General features: G+C 40.9%; 1 protein-coding gene across 2 annotated transcripts in view; it reads right to left on the bottom strand.

Annotated features, from left to right (window-relative positions):
- RASGRF2 (Ras protein specific guanine nucleotide releasing factor 2) overlaps nucleotides 1–22,325 on the bottom strand; it is a 164,501-nt gene that overhangs the window by 47,997 nt on the left and 94,179 nt on the right. The window contains exons 13-17 of one of the 2 annotated variants that reach the window (XM_084832076.1): nucleotides 19,417–19,499; nucleotides 18,287–18,535; nucleotides 15,722–16,110; nucleotides 10,491–10,619; nucleotides 7,728–7,817 (exon numbers count right to left, since the gene is read on the bottom strand). In XM_084832076.1, coding sequence (XP_084688202.1) covers nucleotides 7,728–7,817; nucleotides 10,491–10,619; nucleotides 15,722–16,110; nucleotides 18,287–18,535; nucleotides 19,417–19,499 — 940 coding nt within the window. The remainder of the gene's footprint in view (nucleotides 1–7,727; nucleotides 7,818–10,490; nucleotides 10,620–15,721; nucleotides 16,111–18,286; nucleotides 18,536–19,416; nucleotides 19,500–22,325) is intronic. The other variant, XM_084832077.1, reaches the window with a different exon arrangement.

Below are 22,325 nucleotides of genomic sequence, written 5' to 3'. Positions count from 1 at the left end.
ATTACAATTATTTATTGCTCACCTTTTAGAATGAAATCCTTCCAGTGGGGGCTTATAAGTAAGCTAAAGTTACAGTAATAAAATAACTATAAACAATATTAGAAAAACAACAACTCAGAAGGCTATGTCCCACAGTTTATGGTCAAAGGCCCTGTGGGACAGTCCATCAGAAGCAGGGGCCTGAGGTGTTCTTTGCCAGCCTCTCTCAGCTTTGCTAATATAAAAAACTTCCAGTTTCTCTTCACTTCTGTCCTCTACCTAATAAGGAGCCTGTGTGCTTTGCTTAAGGCTTGAGACAGGTCCGTGTTAACTGCTGGATTTCATATTTCCAAAAATGGGGGCTCAGCCATTGTGTGTTGCTTTGCCCCAGCAATCCTAGGTACAATCTGAAACCCGCTTCACACTTAATAGAACCTAATCCAATTAAATCTGCTATCTCTTCTTACACTCCACGATAAGACCCTGACTAAACGCAGACTTTGTGGTGTCAGCATCAAGCCAGGTTTTTTTTTTTCTCTCACATATACACACACCATGCTTTGCGTAACATCCACCCTGATCAAGAGTTCTGGAGAACTCAAAACCTTGCTTATTATTTTGGTTGGCCCTAATAGAGGCACTGCCTGTCCATGGATGATGGAATGTTTTGTATGGACAAAAGATTCCTTTGCTGTTTCTGTGCCTTATGCTGAGTCAGATGATTTGTCCATCTCTAAGCTCAGTATTGTTTACACCAAGCAGTAGCTCTCTAGGGTTTCAAACTGGAGCCTTTCCCTGCCTTACCCAGAGATGCCAGGGATTGAGTGGGGCCTTTTGCAAGCTAAGTATGTGTTCAACCACCAAGCTACTACAGCCTTTCCCTGTTATAGAACCTGATCAGCGTGTATGCTCTGTGTTCAACTCACACTACTTTCTCACCCCTCCCTGCTTCAATAAGAATCCTATGACACATCTGACAACTTGTTTGACCAGTGGACTCTCATTAATCTGGGAGTGCAATAGTTCCCGGAGGACCCAAATGATCAGCCATGGAGGTGCCCATGCTTTCAGCTTACCTGGGGGGGCGGGGAGGAATCTTCACGACAACAGAATGAGAAGCACTTTGGAGTATTACCTGGATTTTCATGGAATCAGCTTTGGCCCACATGAAGAAAGATAAGCCAAGTGTACCATACCTTTAAAATCCGATTTTCATGAGTCACACAACACTTGAAAGGAACATACTTCTGGGTGGGGTGGGGGGAGTAGAACTGAACATGATCAAAGTGGCAGGGGCTGCTCAACCAATGAGAGAGGCTTGTTTCTCACCCCTGTCCAGGCTCCCTCCTGCTACTACATTATTATGAATGGTGAGCAACTAATTTTTCCCCATGTGTGCAGATTTCCCTGAAAAGCTAAAATCCCCGATTCTCAAGTGGAGCATCTGAAGGCTCTCCCTGAAAGCATCCCCTCCCCCAATTTACCACATTCCAGCAATCTGCCATGGAGTTCTTGCTTCCAACCCCGCCTCCCTTTCTCCCTTTCTCCTTCTCCCTGCTTGCAATGAGAAGCTCCCATAAACCCGAAAGATCGCTACTGTGATAAAGCCTTCGCATTGGAGAAGGGACTTTACACAACAACAAACAACTTTATATCAGAGAAACTACACAACATCAAAGAAGCACAGCATCGAAATAGTGATTTAAGAGAGCATTGGAAATGTGAAAGAGCACTTTAGGGCAGGTGTTGGAAAGGCAGATGAGTTATTAAAGTTAACCTTTAACCCTTTAATGCTTTAGTGAAATACCATGCCTCTGAATACATAGAGATATGTTAAAGATTCACTGCGGGGGAGCAAGATTTATATCTTACTTATGAGTAAACATGCACAGAAGGGGGATATGTTAAAGATTAAAAGCAGCCTAGCTAAGGTGAATGAGTGTCCCTACTACTGCAGTAATGTGAGAGGTCACTGCTAGGGATTTTCTCAATGGGAAAAACTACTTCCATTGGGGAAGTAAGAATGAATGGGGCATCCCACCCCCTTGACCACATCACTGCCAGGTCACAGAGGCATGCACAGGATTTAATGTGGGGGCAGGGGAATGGCAAAACCACCAGGGAGCTGCTTTAAGTAAAAAAAGTCAGAGTAAATGGAGTTTTAGAAAACTCAGTTTTTCAAGAGGGAAGCGGCTGGTTGGGAGCAGATTGGTGATGATGTCATATGTCACGAAGGACTTCAGACTGCTCTAACTTCACACCAAATATCTCATGAAGACAGCCCCCTGGATTTAGATTAAGCAGGCTACAAATAGACTGAGAAGGCCATAAAAAGATGAGGAGGAAGCTGCAGTAAATTCTGTTTGGAATGTAGGCAGCGGGAGAGGCAGATGAAATGTGCTGTAGTTCCCCACAGAAATCCTCTATTAAAACTTGAAGGAATACCTGGTAGATCACTTTTCAAAATATTGTTAAGTTTTCTACAGTGTTGTTGAGAATATTATTAGTATTAGCATTTGTTAATTGTTTTTCTGCTCTCAAATGAATGTACATAAAACCAAATCAAAACAAAAACAAAACATGGTTTTAGTTTACTAGTTTTGCTGCAATACATGGACAGACAGTAAAGTAAATACTGGTTTACATTTTCTCCACTATCTCTGCAGGTAGAAACTATAAGTCGATACTATTACAGCTTGGACACTATACATACTATCACAGTTTGGACACTTATGCATTAACTACAATCTTCCCTCTTTGGGCCAATTCAAATTAATTAATTAATTTATTCATTTCATTTCTATACCACTCAATAGCCGAAGCTCTCTGGGCGGTTCACAAAAATTAAAACCAGATGTTACAATTGTCATGGAAAATCTCATTATTCAAATTTTTGTGGAAGATTTTGGATAATTTTTAAGTTAATCCAAGGCAAGCTTTAGATAATTCACCCCCCTCTAGTATAACCTGAGATTCAGGAGCCTTCTTAACAGATATTATTTATGAAAATATAAAGCTGCCTTATACTGAATTAGTCCATTGGTCCATCTAGCCCACTATTTTCAACTCTAACTGGTAGCAGCTCTCAAGGGTCTACATCAGATCTCGTTCCCATCACCTGTTATCTGATACTTTTAGCTACAGATGCTGGTGATTGATTCTGGGATCTTCTTCATGCAAACCATGCAGTCTACCACTGAGTTATGGCCCTCCCCTTATAGCAAAAGATCTGTGTAGTAACCAGGTAAGGTCCTTTTTATCTTCCTTTTATAATTACAATTTTTAATACAAGGTTATTGCTTAATAAAATCTGCATGGTGTGATTTGTCTCAGTTTGAAGGAGAGCATTTGCCCAATCAGTTGACAGAATTGCTAAGCAACAGTTCTCTAGATTCAAAACAGCTCTTGATTCTGGAACAAAAATAGAAGTCTATTCAAATTCATCACAGAGTTCGTGAAAATTGCAAGAAAAAAAGAATAATGTTAATGGGTATAGCTTTCAAAGACAGATGGAAACGAATTAATTATCTGCCTATTATTGGCACCTCAGACAGTCAATAAAATATAATCTTTGGGGGAAATATGATAAACATGCAGATTTCAGATGGAAAGGTATTAGGGAGGAAGTACTCACAGAAAAAAGGTAATATCCTAAACCACACAAAAAAGCCACCCAACAGTATAGGTTACAGGAAACTGACAATTCTAATAAACAATTAAAAACAAGGTTTTAATAAAATATTACAAACAAGGTTAAAAAGATCTAGAAACAGTCCTCAAGTATTCCCTGCATACATATTATAATAATTGGTATCTGTATCTGGGCTATACAAATTTTGCAATACCCCTATCCCATACGCATTTCAACCTAAACGGTCTTCATCAGTGGGGAAATAAACACAAATTCCAGCCCACATAATCACCAGTTACAAATAATGTCTCATAACTGCAGAGATTCTACATAAAGTCAACAGTTTTTAAACTAGTGGTATCTCACAAGGTGGTATTACGCCTGCTGGGTAAGGGAGTCTAAACATTTCCTCCCGTATCGTAGACGGTAAAGTTCTTCCATCAATATATACTGAGCAAGACTGTATCTAGCTAGTTTTTAATTGTTTATTAGGGAGGGAGTGCCATGGACAAAATCATAATCAATGGGGAATACAATCTTAATTGTGGAAATGCTGCCATGCTTCATTCTCACAAACAAAGCACCATATTGGTATGCTAGATGGAAGAGAGTGCCTGCACCACTGAGAGCAGTTGTTGTTCAGCCATTGAGTTGCGTCTGACTCTTCGTGACCCTGCGGGCCAGAGCACGCCAGGCCTTCCTGTCCTCCGCTCTCTCCCGGAGGCTCTCAGGTACATATTCATCGCATTGGTGATGCTGTCCAGCCATCTCATCCTCAGTGAGGATGTACAATGATAGCTGTACAGAATGGATCATTTCACCAAATGTAGCTTCTGCCAGTGTTGCAGCAGGAGCACTTGGTTTTACTGATGTATCGATTGATTGATTGATTGATTGATTGATATTAAACTTGATAGGCCACATTTTGGACCACAGCGGCATGAACCAAAACAAAACAATGATGTAAAAGTAACAGTAATAGAACGTTAAATACTACATCAGCAAAAGAAAAACACAACCTTCCACCACAAAGCCAAACAGCAATCCAGTCAGAGGAACAAATCATCCAACCACATCATTGAACCCATTGGAACTAGATGGTCTTCACCAGCTTCCTAACCTTTAGCAGGAAAGGGGCTAGACAAGACTCCCTTTGTTTTATCCTCATTTTATCCCTTTGCTTACAATGTTTTCTTTGCACCTATGTGTGCATGTATGTATAAGTGAGCTGATTATTGTTAGCTGATGGATGAAGTGTTATCAGCTGGCTTATACATACGCACACACACGTATGTAAGTAAAACGTTTAAAACCTGTTTAAAAGATGTCAGTTCTAAAGATCTAGCAAGTCTCTTTGTTGTTTTGCTACTTTTTAGTGTGTTGTGTCTTATGCCATCAGATCACATACTCATTTGATTTATTTACTCTTTGACTTATAAAAATGTCTTAATTAATATAAAACCAGTATACCTTTTTCCCTTTGTCAAAGGGGTGTGGTGTTATTAACTTGAAATACATGAAAGAATAAAACAAATAAAAATATGCAGTACACTTCCAGTGATGAAGGCATTTGGTGAATGTGATACAAAACTTTATCTGCATTCTACAACTATACCTCATGTTCCTTGCAAACTAGCATTTGACATATACTTGGCAACAATACATTAAATTAGAATGCCCATCTAGAAAACCTTCAATGTCGCAACATGATTCTATCCAAAGGATGTTTTTGTGTAATGTTGTTAAAACTGTGTCATGCTCCTGCCCCCCCCCCAAAAAAAAAGAAAAGAAAGAAAAGAACAATAGTTTGGTACCAGGAAACTGATTAATGGTTTTAATTAGTACTAATCAGAAATTTCTGGTCACAACTAAAGAGTATTAACAGTGCAATCCTACACATATATACTCAGAAGTAAGCCACATTGAGTTCAATTGGACTTACTCCCAGTTAAGTATGCACAGGATTACAGCTCGAATGATAGAAAAAAAATGTGTAAAACTCTATTATGATAATAATAAACATTTAATTACTTAGCCTCACTTAATTAGGTTTGTAGTTCATATCTACAAATTGAAAGGCCTGATACTGTGAAGCAGCATGTAAATGGTGAATTATTATAATGTGATCAATAGAAATTTGTAAACTACAGTATAAGTAATCCACAAAAACTTCACTTTCTGTAGGAATTAAAGATTGCCATACATATTGGTTTAGAATCTAAACCCCTCCTCCTCCCCCACACTCAGGGTTTCCTTCTCCCACCACCTCTCCTTTCTTATTCCCATCCCCACTGCTTCTGCACCCTCAACCTGGTAAGTCACCCCATCTGCCAACTTCCTGCTTCCTAACTGCTGAATGCAGGGCAGAAGCAGCAGTGGGGTTTGGGGGGGGGAACAACAGGGGTTTGGGGGGACAACAGGGGTCTGGTGGGTGCACTCAGGGGTCCTGGTGGGCACCAGGCCACCAGGTTGCTGACCTCTGGTTTAGATGTTAGCCAGTCTTCCACGAACAGAAGGACTCCTTTCATTCATGGATGGGACCAAGATCCAGCAAATCTCACCAGTGGAAAGAGGGAAGGCAATGGGTTGTATCCAATGGTGGCTTTGTGCTAGCTGAAAGCACTTCTGCTCATGGCAGCTGATGATGATGACAGCTCATGACGGCTGGTAATCCACCCACCCACTGCAGCACCCTGAGCTTCTAAGAAGCTACTCCTGAAGGTTGGGAGAACATCTGGAAAAGGACGGGATATGGTACAGAAGGCTGCAGTAGGTAGGGAGAACTGACAAAATTGGGTGATTTGCAATTCACGAGTATAAGCACTTTCTGCAAAGCCATCATGGGATACAAACCAATTTTTACTGATTCCCCCTCCCCCTACACATTCCCACTGTTCTAGAGGGTCCCCCAGCCCTCTGAAGAACATTTTCTGGGGGCACAAAGGGCTCAAGGAGGGAAATCTGCAAGTCGCCTCCCCTCGTGCTGGTGGAAGCATCCTGTGGCCCAGTTCGCATGATCATGGTTTATTTGTGGCCACAGTTGCTTATTTCTCCCACTGTGTGTGCCAGTCACATGCCAAGGGGAGTCGCATAATTACCCTTGTCAGCACGGCTTGTCATGTCATATGAACCTGGCTGGGGTGCCTTGTTGCCATGGGTAACAAGCTACCCAGAACCCTACAACAGTCCATGGGTCTGGGTGGCTTGTTACTCACAGCAACAAGCCACTCTGCTGGGGTTCGCATGACACAAGCTGTGCTGCTGAGGGTAATTATGCTAATCTCTCTGACATGCACCCAGCATATGCAAGGTGGTTAACAAGCCACCATGGCTTATTACCCATCCTGTGATCATGTGATTCAGGTCTGTGAGTGCAACTCTGCTAAGGGGATGTTTCCACCAGCAGCAGCAAACTCAGGATTCTAACCATAACTATTAGGGAAACCAAATACAAAGCTTAATATACAATTCTACACCTACAGTTTAACACTTATATTTCTTTTTACTTTTTTTGCAGGCTGTTTCTTTGTCTGAAGATGTACAGTGACTCTACAGTAGTGTTATTTATATTGCCATATAAATCTTCAGGCCAGGGCATTTTAGGCACTTGAAGGCTGCAGTCCTATATCCACTTACTTGGCAGTAAGCCCCATTGACCTTAATGGGATATGCTTCTGAGTAGTCATGTACAGAATTGCAGTGTAGATTCCTTGACAGATTCATAATTTTTAAACACGTCGAGGGGAAAGGCAATACCGCAAACTGTCAACTATTCCAACAATAGCACCATGCATGACTGTAGCCCAGGGGGTCATACCCAGTCAGGGATATTCCAGACTCCCTTTCTGACTTTTCAAGGATTATTTAAACAAGTAAATCTCTAGCACTTTACTTGTACAGACAGAAGGAAAAACATGCAGGCAGTTTTCTATTCAAGTGATATAAGTAAATGAATATAAATATATAAACTAGTTAGTTAGGGCTTTATTTTAATGTCACTTTTCAGTCTCAAACCCTCCAAAACATTGCTCTACGCCAAGCACCCATTTGATCACATGTACTTTTATTTACTGATGCTCAGAACTGTTTTTTTTTCCTTTAGCAGTAGAAAGCTCACCTGGTGGACTCCCATGCCCAGCTGCAGCTGTAGCAATAGCGAAAGCAGATGCTGGGGAAACAGAACAATGGCAGTTGTCAGTCGGCTGTACTGCAAAGAAAATAATAGATAAAAACAAACTCAACAGGTAGTATTGTTTTGCAAATGAGAATCAAAGTCTGAACATTCCTGTAAACAAAACATATTCTTTAAGTATACCTTATTGCTGAAACAAACAGAAATTGTTCTGAAGAAAGAGACAGTCACAATCTGATTTTTTAAAATTAAATCATACTAATATGAAAAGTTTACTGTCCTGAATTAAGAATTAAATTCTAGGAATGGAACAAAACTAGGACAGCCTTTTTAGGGCCTGTTCTCTAACGGGATGTGTGTGTGTGTGTGTGTGTGTGTATAAACATGTATTTATTATAATTTGCAGGCTGAAGTAATGGAAGGTAAACAGCAGTGAAAACTGGCAGTGGTGTAGTCCTAGGTGGGTCATACCTGGTCAGGGATATTTAGGGATGTCAAAGAATTCTGCCATGGATCTGAGTGAGGCCGAATGCCCCCCGCCCCACCACCCCGCAAAGGGCGTGCGAAACGGAGCACTTACCTGATGCCGTTCGCACTGTTTTGCGAATGGTGGCCATAGCAAAAAAAGGGAACGCAAATGGCTGCCACCGTGGCCGCCGCCATTTGCGTAAATATTTACGTAGCCTATCACAGCAAAAAAACAGGGGCGCAAATGGCGTAGCGGCTGCCATTTGCGCCCCTGTCTTTACGTAATTATTTATGTAGCCTATCACAGCAAAAAAACAGGAACGCAAATGGCAGCCGCCATAGCTGCCACCATTTGCGTCCGCAGGCTCCACACGCCTGCGAATGCACCCGGCTGGCAGCTCCGCAGAGTTGCTGTGGAGCGGAGTCGGCTGGGTTAGGATTTCGGGGGGAGGTGTGGAGCGCCTCCCCCCCACCGCAAATCACCCCTGTGAAAAGGTAAGTGACTTTCGTACATCCCTAGGGATATTCCAGTAAATGCTGAAGTGCAGGTGCTTATCATGACAGTCCCCATAGCTAAGCCCGAATCCAAAAATGCAGTTGATCTCTCTCTCTCTCTCTCTCTCTCTCTCTCTCTCTCTGTGTGTGTGTGTGTGTGTGTATATATATATATATATAGTGTCTAAATTGCCCATTCAAAACCAAGCCACCCCAAAACACTTTGTATTACAACAGGGATAGCGCACATCAATATATTGTTTGCTAGGATAATACAGTCTGCTCTGTCTGTGGGGCATTGTAACTAGGCTCAGAGAGAAGAGGGAAACCTACAGAGAGGTGGCAGGTGATGTCATCATCCCCGCTAATCAAAAAGTCCTGGTGCTTTGACCCTGTGAGCTCTGGCTCCTCTATACCACTGAAAGCTGAATGTCTTCCTCTCAAGGTGGAAATATTGCCAATGTGAGAACTCAACCTGTTCATAGCCAATGAAACTGCTCTGGTTAGTTTTCTCACTGTAGCATCTGTAACAGTTAGTTCCAAAGTATTTCCCCAGATCAGGTACACCCTGCATTTAATTGCAAGAAACTGTATCTATGATTAGGCTGCCCAGAGATACAGGCCCAAAGTATTATTTGCCTAAGGAATGGTAATTTAAAATGAAGATGGATTTTTGAAAATCAGAAGGGACTGAAAGACCCAATGACTTTCACTTTCTGTTCATAGGGGTTCTTTGTAATGCACAAAGTTGAACTTCTACAATTCCTTCCATAATCAGTCATGCAAGCTCTTAAGACATCTTAATGCAGGGAGAGATGTGAAAATTCTACCTTGGATGTTACTAAGAGGTACAAGGAAGAGAAAGCACAGATCACTTCTACTTCCTGCGCATGCACTGGAGCTACTGGATCATAGGCACTGTGTTTAGGATCAAGTTGGTAGAATGCTGCATTCTTTAAGCATCTGGTGATAGGACAGATGATTTGCTGGAGTTCTACCAAAATAATTTCAGCTCTTACTTAAGCAATTTGTTCCCATCCTGTAATGAGTAATTAGGGTACCATCTGTACATTTTCTGTGCCACACATGTAGGAACAAATAGACTTATTTTCCACTAACAATAATAGGTATCATACATCTCATATTATACGGTGCCCAATATCTGCCCTCAACTTGTTTCATGCAAATCTGTCAGCAGTAAGACTGAAGTCAATATTTTTCTTGAACAAATGTACATCTCGTTCAAAATATTACAGAACATTTCATCACATCCTAACATAAATATGCTTTTCATTCTGGTATTATTCACATGCTAATCATTTGGGATGGTATTATTCACATTTCCCTTTTTTCTGTGAGATGAACAGAAATATAAAGTAAACCAGTCTTCTCCAACCTGGTGCCCTCCAGATGTGTTAGACTACAACTCCCATCACCCCAGTCATCACTTCCATTGCTGGCTGCAGATTATGGGAGTTGTAATCCAACACAACTGAAGGGCACCATGTCGGAGAAGGCTAAAGAAAACAAATTACTTAGGGTGCAATCCTATGCATGTTTAGACAGAAGCTGGCTGGGGTATGCTGGGAATTGTACGACTTTTTTCTTATCTAAATATGCATAGGATTACACCGTTAGACACTTAATATCATCACAAGATAAAAAGTCTAAAACAGTTCCTAATTCAAGGCTACGACTTCAATCAACCATCAAGTTTAAGTCTATTGCAGTTGCTTAAATCCATGCAACTATGTACTGTATCAAAGCTAATGTTTTTTATCTTACCCCCTGGCTGTCGAAAACGTAGATGTCGTGGAGTTGAAGGGGATCTACATGGGGAGAGCTCAGGAGTATCCACAGTTGAGGGACTTTCTGGGATAGCGCGGTCCACCGATACCGACTCCAAAACCGCTGCTTTAAAAAGTATGCACTTTAATATAGAGATAGCAAATGATTTATTTATTTATTACATTTCTATACTGCCCAATAGCCAAAGCTATCTGGGCAGTTCACAAAAAATGATCTTAAAAATCATAACTCAGTTACAAGATAACTTTGGATATCTTTAAGAGGTTATTCTACACCTTCCTAAACACCAACTCTATAAGCTTTTTTTTAGTGCACAGATCCTGTACAAAACAGATGCATGGTGTTTGTTTTTTTAAAAAAAGGGTTGACACATACACCCTGAAACAAAACAAACAAATGTATTTAGTTTAATGAAAGTATACATAATGGTCATCCATAAAACCACATATAATAAATATATATAAATGAAGAACAAAATTAGATTATTTAATGTCAGCAGCTTCAACAGATCCTTAAACTGGATCAGCTCCATTGTCAAGTACTTCACAGAGCAGGTATCTTTTTTATACCATTGGCCTGATTAATGTTCTGTTCACATAATACGATGGCTTTGCAGGCACATTCTTTATCGTCAAACACAATAGGCAAATCCCTGCTCATCTGGAGCTGTATGTGTCCTTTGAGCCCCCTGGAGTTTGGAACATTAGCATTTAATTCTACCATTCAACTTTATTGTAGAATTTGGTTGCTGAGCTTGATGTTACTCTTGTAGAGACAACCCCATATTGTGAAGTTTGGTAAATAGTTAAAATTATATTACTACAACATCTGCTCTCATAAATTTAATGGGATTGATAAAATATCAGACTGCTTGGCAGGTATCAATGACATAACCACAACAAAGCCTGTAAATAAGGGAATTGACAGCACAATTCTAAAACAACATAGGCTGGGCTACCAATTGTGAAGACAGTGCTTCATGATTTTGCATCTAGTCAGACAAAATGTCAAGTGGTGCACATTAAATCACAGAATCAAGTCTAAAGACAGGAAAACCACAAGTAAGCAATTAGAATCACGAGACTGAAAAATAATTGCTTTTTACTGCTTTTGCAGTAAAGCTAAGGAGAGAATGGGTATTATTTGTGTTGTGGGACAGATTTGATACAGCTCTGGCATCTGTGACATATTTTGTATATCACATATGCACACTCGTATTTTTTAAAAAGTTGCCAGCATCAGGGCTGATCATGTCTATAAGACTGTCCGCTTTCAAATGTTATCTTTGTAGGAGCTTGAAAGAAGTACAAGCCAATTCAGCTGTTACACTGACCAGTATTTATCAGCCAATATGCTGCCTTTCTGCTGCCTTTGGTCCCTTTGTTGGTGAGGGCAGAGTTTAATTCTGAAGGCTTAATTTGTCAAGCTAGATATAAAATATACTCCTCCACAATACCTTATGCCACCATAGGCTGTTTATCACTTAAAACTAAACATATTTAGTTATATGTTGTTTGTGTATAATGTCTGTGTGCTTTTACGTGCTTTCTTGTAAATGGCTTTTCAACTTTTTATATTGTATTTCATGTATTTTGTATTTAACTTCTGTAAACCGCCCAGAGAGCTTCGGCTATGGGGCAGTATAGAAATGAAATAAATAAAATATAAAATATTTTAAATTTTAAATATTTCCAATAACAATCAACAATCAAACATAAAAATAGGTTGGCACATGGTTCTCCTGCATAGACTAAATATCAATAAAAGTCTAAAATGGTAGAGATTATATAAAATACTAGTACAAATTATAAAAAAGAAAATCCACACCAGTTCTGACACTTCTGCCTCAAGGGAATTATATTTGCACGTATGAACTGAATTTATTCCCTTTGTTGGTGAGGAGACAGCTTCATTATAAAAGATAGATTTGTGAACTTACATATCAAATATAATCCCCCACCATATCTTATTGTAATGATACCTTAGAGCTTTTCTCACTTTTGTTATCAAACTCCTCACAGAATTTGACACTTCTGCCTTAGGGGATACTCCTAAACAATGCCTGAGGCTTATATATTCTGTGAAAAAATCAAGTTCCTCACCTAAGAAAGTAGAAATCAGCATAATAAATGATAAAAAAATAATTATATTTAACTGTATTACGTTTGTTTTGTGTAATTATGTTTTATTTTGGTGATTTTTTCATTTATATAGATAGGTTTTCACTTTATTCTTGATGACTGAATAGTTGATTAGCCACCAGCCTAGACAACTGGCATAACAGGTGTCATTTTTAATGTTTTGCTTTTACCATGGATAAAAACTGATAAAACCATTGTGGACTTCAAAAACTCCCAGAATTTCTAAAGAACAGTCTGGCTGAGTAATAAGACATAAGTCCATCTTTTTCAGTGTCATGAATCTACATAGCAGACACACATTCATCCTGCAAAATCAGCTGCTGATATTGCAGAGATTGGATCAGGGCTGACCCTATCATTAGGGAAGCTGAATGGCGGAAGACTGGGCAGGGGGAGTGGCATATTGAACACCCCCCACCCCATTGCCTCATCCACCTGCCTGCCACTGTTGCTGCCAGCCACCAACCCTCCTGTTAAGCGTTTCCTGCTTCCCCTTACCACAGCCACGAAAGCTTGGCAAGTCCACCAGAGCTCAGCTGACCTTTCATGACACCTGCCTGACCTCTTGCGAGACCCACTCAACCTCTCCCAAGACCTGCCTGACCTCTTGCCTGAGTCTGGGTAAGGTCTTGAAAAGCCCTGCAGACAAGAAGGGGCATGAGGTGGCAGGCATTGGTACGTGTTCTCGCATCAGGCGGTGAGATAACCATAGGTCAGGTATTGCATCTGAAAGAAATTAATGTCACTACCTAACACAGGGGAATTAATTTATTACATGCGTAGCAGCCTAGATTTCACAGCCATTCACCTAACACATGAACAGAGACTGGAAGAAAAAGCCTAACTATAACTGCGATGCATAATAATGTATGCAAATGTTTGCTGAAAATAATTTCAAAAGCGTTTTTCATCTGTCAACAAAGGGTGCAATCCTATGCATGTTTAGACAGAAAAAAGTCCTACAACTCCCAGCATGCCCCAGCCAGTTGTAGGACTTTTTTCTGTCTAAACATGCATAGGACTGCACTCTAAAACAGAGATCTAAACCATGCTTTACCCCTTCCTCACTCCCTCTTTTCACTACTCTTACTGACACCATTTCTTGAGCTTATTGTTTAATTAAAGACTGACTAATTACCTTAGCCACTATTACTAATGTCAATTTTAAAAGATCTCTTGTTAAACAATATATTACTTTCTATAGTGGCAAATCCTTTGGTTAAGACTCTATTAAATTTCTCACCAGGGAGTTTATAAAAATGATCTTTTTCAAAGGAATAATCTTTTCTTCTTCAGTCATGACTGCAATTCTTTTCACTGATTTTGTCAGGTTTCTCTTGAGAAATAAAAAAAGACTATACTTTTTCTTGGAATACAACCTATGTAGGTAATGAAACTGAGGCTGAGAAGAATTTTAAGGAGTTGCAATGTCCAGGTCAAAATCTGCATGTTTAACCAGGGAGATTATTTTATCGAACAACTAAGCAAATTACACAAAGAACTGAAAGTACTTGTCTGCTCTTTGTCTAAGACTCTTAGGGAGCAATCCTATATCCCTTCAACAGTGTCTGGAGAGAACCACACCAGCTGACTCCCTGCACTTGGTAAATGGAGTGCAGGGATGGGGGGAAAACAGCTTTCCTGGAAGTGGGGAAGGGAGGAAACCAGGGAGGCTGGCTTGCACCTTTTCCTATTGCCACCGCAGCTCCTTCCCCCCAAAGCCTCCAAGAGATGGGTGAAATTGCCCATCTAGCTTAAATGTAGTGCAGGAGGTACGAGTTTGGAGGCTTACATGGACCCAGGGCATAATCCATAGGACTGGGCCCTGAGTCGTGGACATTAATCATATCTCAGATAGAGAGCCAGTTTGCATGTCGTGGCAATTCTTGGGTTCTTTCAGAATTGCTGTTGGGTTAACTCTAGGTTGTTAAACCCATAAACATTCACATGTCATGAAACAACCCAGGAATGGGGCATTCCTGAGTTGTTAATTAAAACCAGAAACTATGAGTGTGTGACTCATGCACTCCACTCATCTCTGCAATTCCTGGGCTAAACAACCCCAGGAATTGCTGCCATGATGTGCAAACTAAGTCAGAGACTTGCAAGGACCCCCAAAGGCTGATATTTTAGGGCCAAACTAAACTAGATATTTGCTTGATGCTTTCAAAATTTCCCCCTCCCCCATAGCAAGCAGGTATGTACCTTGTTCTTACTTTAATTAATTACAGGCAAGGCAGGGGGTTGGAATCTTTATCAGGAATCTGGTATGTGAGAAGATATACTTCTTCTCTCCCTAGTGTGATCGGAATGAACCCACCTATGGCTAGAATTCTTAGATAAAATGTTCCCATTGGGGCCAACAGGAATTTTTTATCTAAGCATTCCAGTCATGGGGGTGAGTAGGTGGGACTCCCACTCACCCTTCTCTGGGTTGAGAGAGAGGACTTCTCTGGGTTGGACTGGAAGCTTTTGTTCAGCCCCCTGGGCCATGATTAGCATTGTGTCAACTCTGCAATAAATGGAACTAAATGGGCAGAACAGGTCATTTGAGCAGGTGCCAGCAGAGGGGCTGATACTGGCTCTGCACGTAGGGGCTTGTAGACTGTGCTATTCAGAGGTGGAAGGATTGGCCAGAGAAATACCTATTAATGAAAATGGGAAAGAGGGAATAGGAGCAAATTTTCCAGCCATCCTTTGTCTAAATCGTTGCTTAAGGGGCTAGCATAAATAAAACGATGGCACTTGACTATTACAGCTCTAGAAAAGGTGCTCTCTTTCAAACTCTCTTGCATTAAACTTCACTTAAAAAATGAGAGAGAGAGAGAGAGAGAGAGAGAGAGAAAGAGAGAGAGGAACAAAAGCTTTCAAAACATAGCTGGTTATTCCTCCTCTGTTCCTTCCCTTTCTTGCCCATAAAGATTAGATGATTGTAGGTGGTACACTGGTCCAATGGATGGCACTCACACATTGTGCCAGCACTCCCCCATTTTTTGCAATGATATTGCTATATAACCATCAATTGGCAGTATGCTACACAGTGCAGTGCACATATATATAAAATACCTCTTCGAATGCTTCTTCTTAGTTTGTTGCAAAGCTCAATGCGTGGGTTCTCTGAGTTTTCATCTGCAAAGCCAGGACTTTGTTCTGGAGATGAAGGGCCTTTGCTAAGGTCCAGTGGTACTTTAGATGACATCGGGGGTGGTGATGTGGCAGGGCTGTATGTTGAGGTAGGACTGCTAGCAAGAGAGGACGTAGATAGATCTAAAGCCCCTATTCTTGAATTTAGTGGAGAACTTAATGACAGTTTTCTGGTTCTGACAGGTGAGGAAGTCCTAGAGAGTGACAGGGGTGGAGGGGAAGAGAATTTGCGGCTGAGATGTGGTGATTTTGCATCAGCCAGATGTTCTCCTCTATTGTTTTGATTAGTAGCAAAAAACAATTCCAAAGACCTAGGAAAGAAATCCAGATAATTTTGAAAAGTGCATATAAGAGCTACTTCTAAGAGAAGATATAAAACTGAAATCTGATTAGGCAGATATTAAAAAATGAAGGAGACAATGTCTAAAATGTAAGAACTATCCTTCATTATATTATTAAGTATGAAATAACTGAACTGCTGTGCGTTACTGAAAACTTGCTGAGTGTTTAGGCACAATTGTAGCCAACCAAGTATTCTGTTCAGGAACAAACTTAGGTCAGTGGCTAGGGAGGGGAGGGGAGCTGAGGTCCACAAGCCAGGTATGTAGTCCAATATACCTATTTTGAGAATGTGTACCTGCTGTGTGTGCTTGGGACAGAACAGATATTCTGTTGGTGTTCTAAATGACCTGCTAGCCAACAATCTCCTTGAACTGATGGAGGCAGTCTTGGACATGGTGTATGAGAACCCCAGGCTTATGGTCTTTGGGGATTTAATTTTCCATTCTGAGGCTCAGATATTGATAGCCACATGCGCAGCAGGTCACACGTAGATCTGGTGTTTTACATCGGACAAGATAGGGTGATACATGTTTTTGTTATGGATAGATCACTACATTGTTAAGGTTGGACTTACAAATATCCCATAACCTCCACAGGGGTAGTGGACCAGTTAGGATCATTTGTCAATTCAGGTGTAAGGAACTGAACGATTTTGTGATGGTTGTTGCGGATTGGCTGACTGACTTGGCGAGTTATCCTGTCAAAGTGCTTGCAAAAGCCTAGAACACGGAGATTCTTTGTGTAGTTGATTACTAGCCAGAGCCCAAGCAGCTTCCTAGTATCAATCACATTCTGAAAAGCTGAGCTGTGCTGGACCTTGTCTTCATCCTATTTTGCTGGATCTCTTGATGGCTTTTTGATACCATTACCCAAAGTATTCTTCAGGAACTGAAAACACCACACCTAAATGGTAGTTTCCCTCCTAACTGCCAGGCACGTTCTAGAAGGCAGTGCTGGGCAATTACTGTTCCTCCTCATGGGGTTTTGTAGCATTTTATATTATATCCCATGCTTTTTAACATCCATGAAACTATTGCGTGAGGTCATACAGTATGCTAATGACACTGATCTCTATTTCTTTTTTCCTTCTACACCAAGGGTGTAGTTGACACATCCAACTGTGTCATTCTGCTAGCGCAAATGACATTGTGCTAGTGGAAATGACATTCCAAACTATGTGCAAGAGGAGAATCCAACTAAAATTATGGTCGCACAACCAGTTTTGTAACCGGTTGTACAAGTGTAATACACAAGCACTTGCATAATGGCAAGATCTGGCAGAGCGCCACGACAGCTATTTGAGTTTGCTGAATGACACAATTGGATACTGCCCTGGATGCGGTAGCCTCCTCTATCCAGTAGCGAACTGGATGAGAATTGAACAATCTAAACAATATGCTGAATGTAGGACTCCTGTTGACGCAGATTTGCAGGATATGCCTGGATGAGTATGCATGGCTGGCTGAAGCCAGACTCCCACTGAGGTTCCTTGCTTAGGAGTGCTCCAAGTATCAGCCGTGACCTATTATCAGCTTCCACTGGTATCCCAGCTGTGCCCCTTTTTCAAGAGAAAAGGAAACTGATCACTGTCATGGTCACTATGGTAACCTGGATTTGACTAGTGTAATGTGCTACGTATGTTAACTTCCCTGAGATATTTAAAGGAATGTCTTTGCCCATATATAGTCTCTCGCCCTGGTCGTTGAGATCTAGTAAAGAGATTAAGTTGAAGTGCCATCTCCTTCTGAATTAAGATTAACATCCACCAGGATTTACAGTAGTGGCAACCCATATTCTGAAATTCCCTCTCCAGGGAAATTCACTAGGCCAACTCCATTACTGTCTTTATGGAACCCATTAAGACATTTTTGTTCTACCAAGTGTTCTGTCTGTCTGGCTTAATATGCAAATCTGCTTCTTAGGCATTGAATTGTATTTGCTTTTTTAACTTAATTTTTAAGAATTATTTTATGATGTTTTCTTAGATTTTCATGATACCTTTTACAAAACATTTTGATGATCCCATGGTGGCCAAAAAGTAGTATATAAATATAAGAATAAACAGAAATAACATCATTGTCAAATGAAGGTTGACTATTATGAGAGGTAATCTCATGAGAATAGAAAATGTAGAAAAGAACTCACCTAACAGGGATTGAGGTGAAAGGCCGTTTGTATATATCTGACAGTTTCTCCAGTACAACTGCTGCAGTAGTAAATATGCGATAAGTATGCAGGAAAGTATTAAGGAAATCAATACTGAGAAATCGCAAGTCTGTTAATCTCTCCAAAAGGCGTTCTACACTTGCATAACGAATCTGGGGCACTTTGCAGGAGTTTAGTGTTTTGCTGAAGCAGATGTCAATGTCATCTTTGTGAAGGCGAGCATCAGATCTACATAACAAATTATTTTAAAAGCATTGTTAAACATTACTTTAAAAAACATTAAAAATTACACATGGATTGTGTAAAAGAGAGGAAGGCCAGGATCTCTTCTCAATCATCCCAAAGAGCAGGATATGGAATAATGGGCTCAAGTTACAGGAAGCCAGATTCCATCTGAACATCAGGAAAAACTTCCTGACTGTTAGAGCAACATGACAATGGAACCAATTACCTAGGATGGGCTCTCCCACACTGGAGGCATTCAAGATGAAGCTGGACAACTATCTGTCAGGGATGCTTTGACTTGGATTCCTGCACTGAGCAGGGGGTTATAGGTGGTGCTGACTCAATGGTCTTATAGGCCCCTTCCAACCCTACTATTCTATGATTCTGTGAAAAAAGCAGCTGAAACAGACAGAAAAAGAATGCAGCATTTCCCCAGGAAACACAGGATTAATAATCCAATAAAATAAAACCTTCTCTGCTGTGGCACCTTGGGTCGTGGAATGCCTCCCCCTGGAGGCCCGATTGGTGCAGATGTTGGTTTCATTTTGGCACCAAGGTAAAACATGACTTTTCACGAAAACCTTTGAGGGCTAACTGAATTCCCTAAAGTTGCACACTGTTTTAACCGTTTTTTTTGTTTCAGATTTTCTAATTGGTATTAGCTTGTTTAATGGTTTAATATGCTTTTAGCTGATTAAATTATTCATGGTTTTATACTGTTTAAACTGATTAGATCTGTATGCTGCCCTGAGATCGTAATGATATAGGGCAGGACACAAATGTTTTTAATTAATTAATTAATTCAAACTGCGAATCTCATTTCATCCCTCAGTTTTGCAACTGGGTCTACATTTACTCCTACATGAGAAAGTTATCTTACTTACTTGATCATATGTGGCACAGTGACTTTGGAGTTTTCTTCAAATACTATGGTCATTAAACCATTGCACCGTATGTTGTCAACACACTGCATAATAACAAAGAACAAAATAATACGATCACTTTTTTTCAGTTCCTCTAAACATAAAATATTATAGTCACATTAAATTAAAAGACACCTGGAACAATTTTTTAAAAACATTACCTAAGAAACAGAAAGCACAATGGACTGAACTGTAGGACAAGTTCATTTAACACTGTTTATAGATTCAAGACATTGAGGCCTGCAAGCCATTAAGGATTACAATTTACTATAATATTTCTAGGTATATCTTGAGTACCTTCTGAACAATCTTTGAGCAGCTGCTCAAAGTATGATGTGGCCCTCCACAGAAAGCAATTGTTTCAACTGGTACAGGAAGCAATTAATGTAGCCTTCCAAAGGAAGCAGGTGATTGAGTCCTCCATGGGAAGCAACTGATGTAGTGTACAATTGCCAAAAGTTCAAAGGTTTGATTTATTTGCAAGAAAGCTGACGATAGTAAAAACAATAAAATCCAACAAGCACGCAACATGGTCAGGCAAATGCCAGGCCCATGGCCCCCAAGCAGGGCCCGCTAACACCTCCCTGCGTACTGGGCTGGGTGGGCCCTTTTAAATCCTGCCCCCCTTGCCACTTGGTATGCTGAGTAGCTGTGGCAAAGGAGAGATGGAGCTGTCATTTAAATCAGGGGTACGGAACCTCTTTCACCCTGTGGGCAGAATTCCATTACAGAGAAGCTTTCAGGAGCTGCATTCCAGTGGTGGATGGGGCTCAAGGCAAAAGGGGCAAGGCGAAAAATACCAGTATATTTTAGCATAAAGCTCATAGTGCCAGTAACTAAACCTTAGGAGAGGCATGGCAACCTTTTAGAACAGGGAAACATGGCACAAAAGCCAGGAAACCACCAAACAATTGGAAAGGGGGCATGGCCACCTGGGGAATGACAGAGGGCCAGATTTGGCCCCTGCGCTTGAGGTTCTGCAGCCCTGACTTAAATCATTCCGCGATGCTCTCAATATAGCCAGTGACGCTACACTTCGCCTGTGCCCTCCTCCAACCTGGAGTTGGCCCTGAAATTCAATAAAAATACACTGTCAAATCACTGTCAGTAAAACCATAAAATAAAAGCACCCAAGCTAGCCAAATCCTCACTCAGCCATGAAATTCTCATTGAGTGACATTGGGCCAGTTGCTGTCTCTCAGCCTAACCTATCAGCACCAGACCTCCCCCGCCACACTCACAAAGTTAAATTTCAGAAAGAGGCTGCCTGGTGTGGTGCTGAGTAAAGCTCATTATGAGTCTAGCATGATGTTTTGGGGTGGGTGGGGTGGGCAGGCTCATACTCATAATGGGCTTGGGAATCAACTCGGTTCACCATTCCATATCCCCAAATACCAGGACTGTAGCCTCACTAGTTCTTTCTATTGGACAATGGGAATGTAATGATAATTGCCAAATATATACAAGATACGACGCTGCCAAGTAGAGAGTATGGTTGTTTTTTAATGGAAAGTCGGAGACAAAGTATTGCCTTCAAAACAAGAGTGAGTGTGGGACACAGAAACAAACTCATTCAGTTTTCGGCTCCTTTATGCATACTGAGCTTTCAGAAGTCTATTTCTAGGGCAGATTCATGACTCAAACAGATATGAAATATTTGCCAATATAATAAAAACGGAGTCGGGGAGGCATTTCTAAGTTCCCCTCTGTTCATATTTGGCAGAGGGAGGAGAAGAGGGCCACTGTATCTCTGTGGAGTAAAAGAGCTTTGCCCTGTTAGTTTCAGCCCCACCAATTAATCAGAGGCCATTTTTAATCTGTGATTAAAGTTTTAGTTGATTAAAGTACCAATTAAATAGATTAAATGTTGCAGCCCTAATCATATTAGGTGAAAAATGAATGCCCTTTCATTTGCTTCTGGTTTACTTCCCAAGCAGCTTACTGATCCAACTGAACTAGAAGTTCAGAAGAATAACTAGTGTCAGGCTTGCAAGAAGATATTGCTACATGTAAAATTTGATTGTGAGTGCAAGAGCAAGTTTTCATGAAATTTGCTGCTGGTATTTATATGAGAAGGGGGCATGGGGTTAAATCTAACATTAGTCCTTCTTAAGGTGTCTCTATTAAGCAACCCACCCACCCCGCATACTTACTGTGGCTTTCTGCTTTCGGTTTCTTTGAGGGATTAGGATAGGCTCCTTTACACTGGAGCCATGTGATTTGAATCGAGGGAGAGCCTCCCTCCCTCCCTGGTGTGTGTGCAAAGGAGCAGGGGTGGGGAGTCTTGTTTTTGTTGCTTAACTTGTGCTGTACTGTTTCCTCGCAGCCCCCAAGAAAGGTACGACTTACTTCTGAGTAGACATAAGATTGTGAGTCTGCACACTTACTTGGGAGTAAGCCCCATTGAACTTTATGGGGTGCTCTGAATTAACAGAGGACACTGATTCTGAGCTTGGTGGGGTGGGGGGATCAGATCTGCCTCCCTTCATTGCAAGAAAGCATTTTACCCTCTTCTCCCTCCAATCAGCCTGCGATCGAAAAATGCGATCAAGCATTTACATGGCAGACATGTGGTTTGAATTGAGGAAAGTCCTTCCTCGGCAAGTTCATGGCACTACGCCGGCATTACACACTGCCAATATGGCGCCATTAACTTTTATTACTAGCTTATCTCTGATTTTTTGAAAGCAGGATAAAGGAGGAAATGTGCAGATGTCCTGGAGGTTGACAACATCATGTAAAGGGCCTGCAAACTTCTGTGAGTGACCAATCATGACAGTGCAATAAATAGCTTGTGTAGAGACACCCTTAGAGCGGGTCCACTGAAATGAATGGGATCATGTTAATCTTATTATTTTTAATGGGTCTAC

This window comes from Heloderma suspectum, chromosome 2 (assembly GCF_057233095.1).
Source record: "Heloderma suspectum isolate Gila_16-S chromosome 2, 16-S_ref, whole genome shotgun sequence".
NCBI lineage: Eukaryota > Metazoa > Chordata > Lepidosauria > Squamata > Helodermatidae > Heloderma > Heloderma suspectum.
This window is presented reverse-complemented; position numbering and strand designations above follow the sequence as displayed.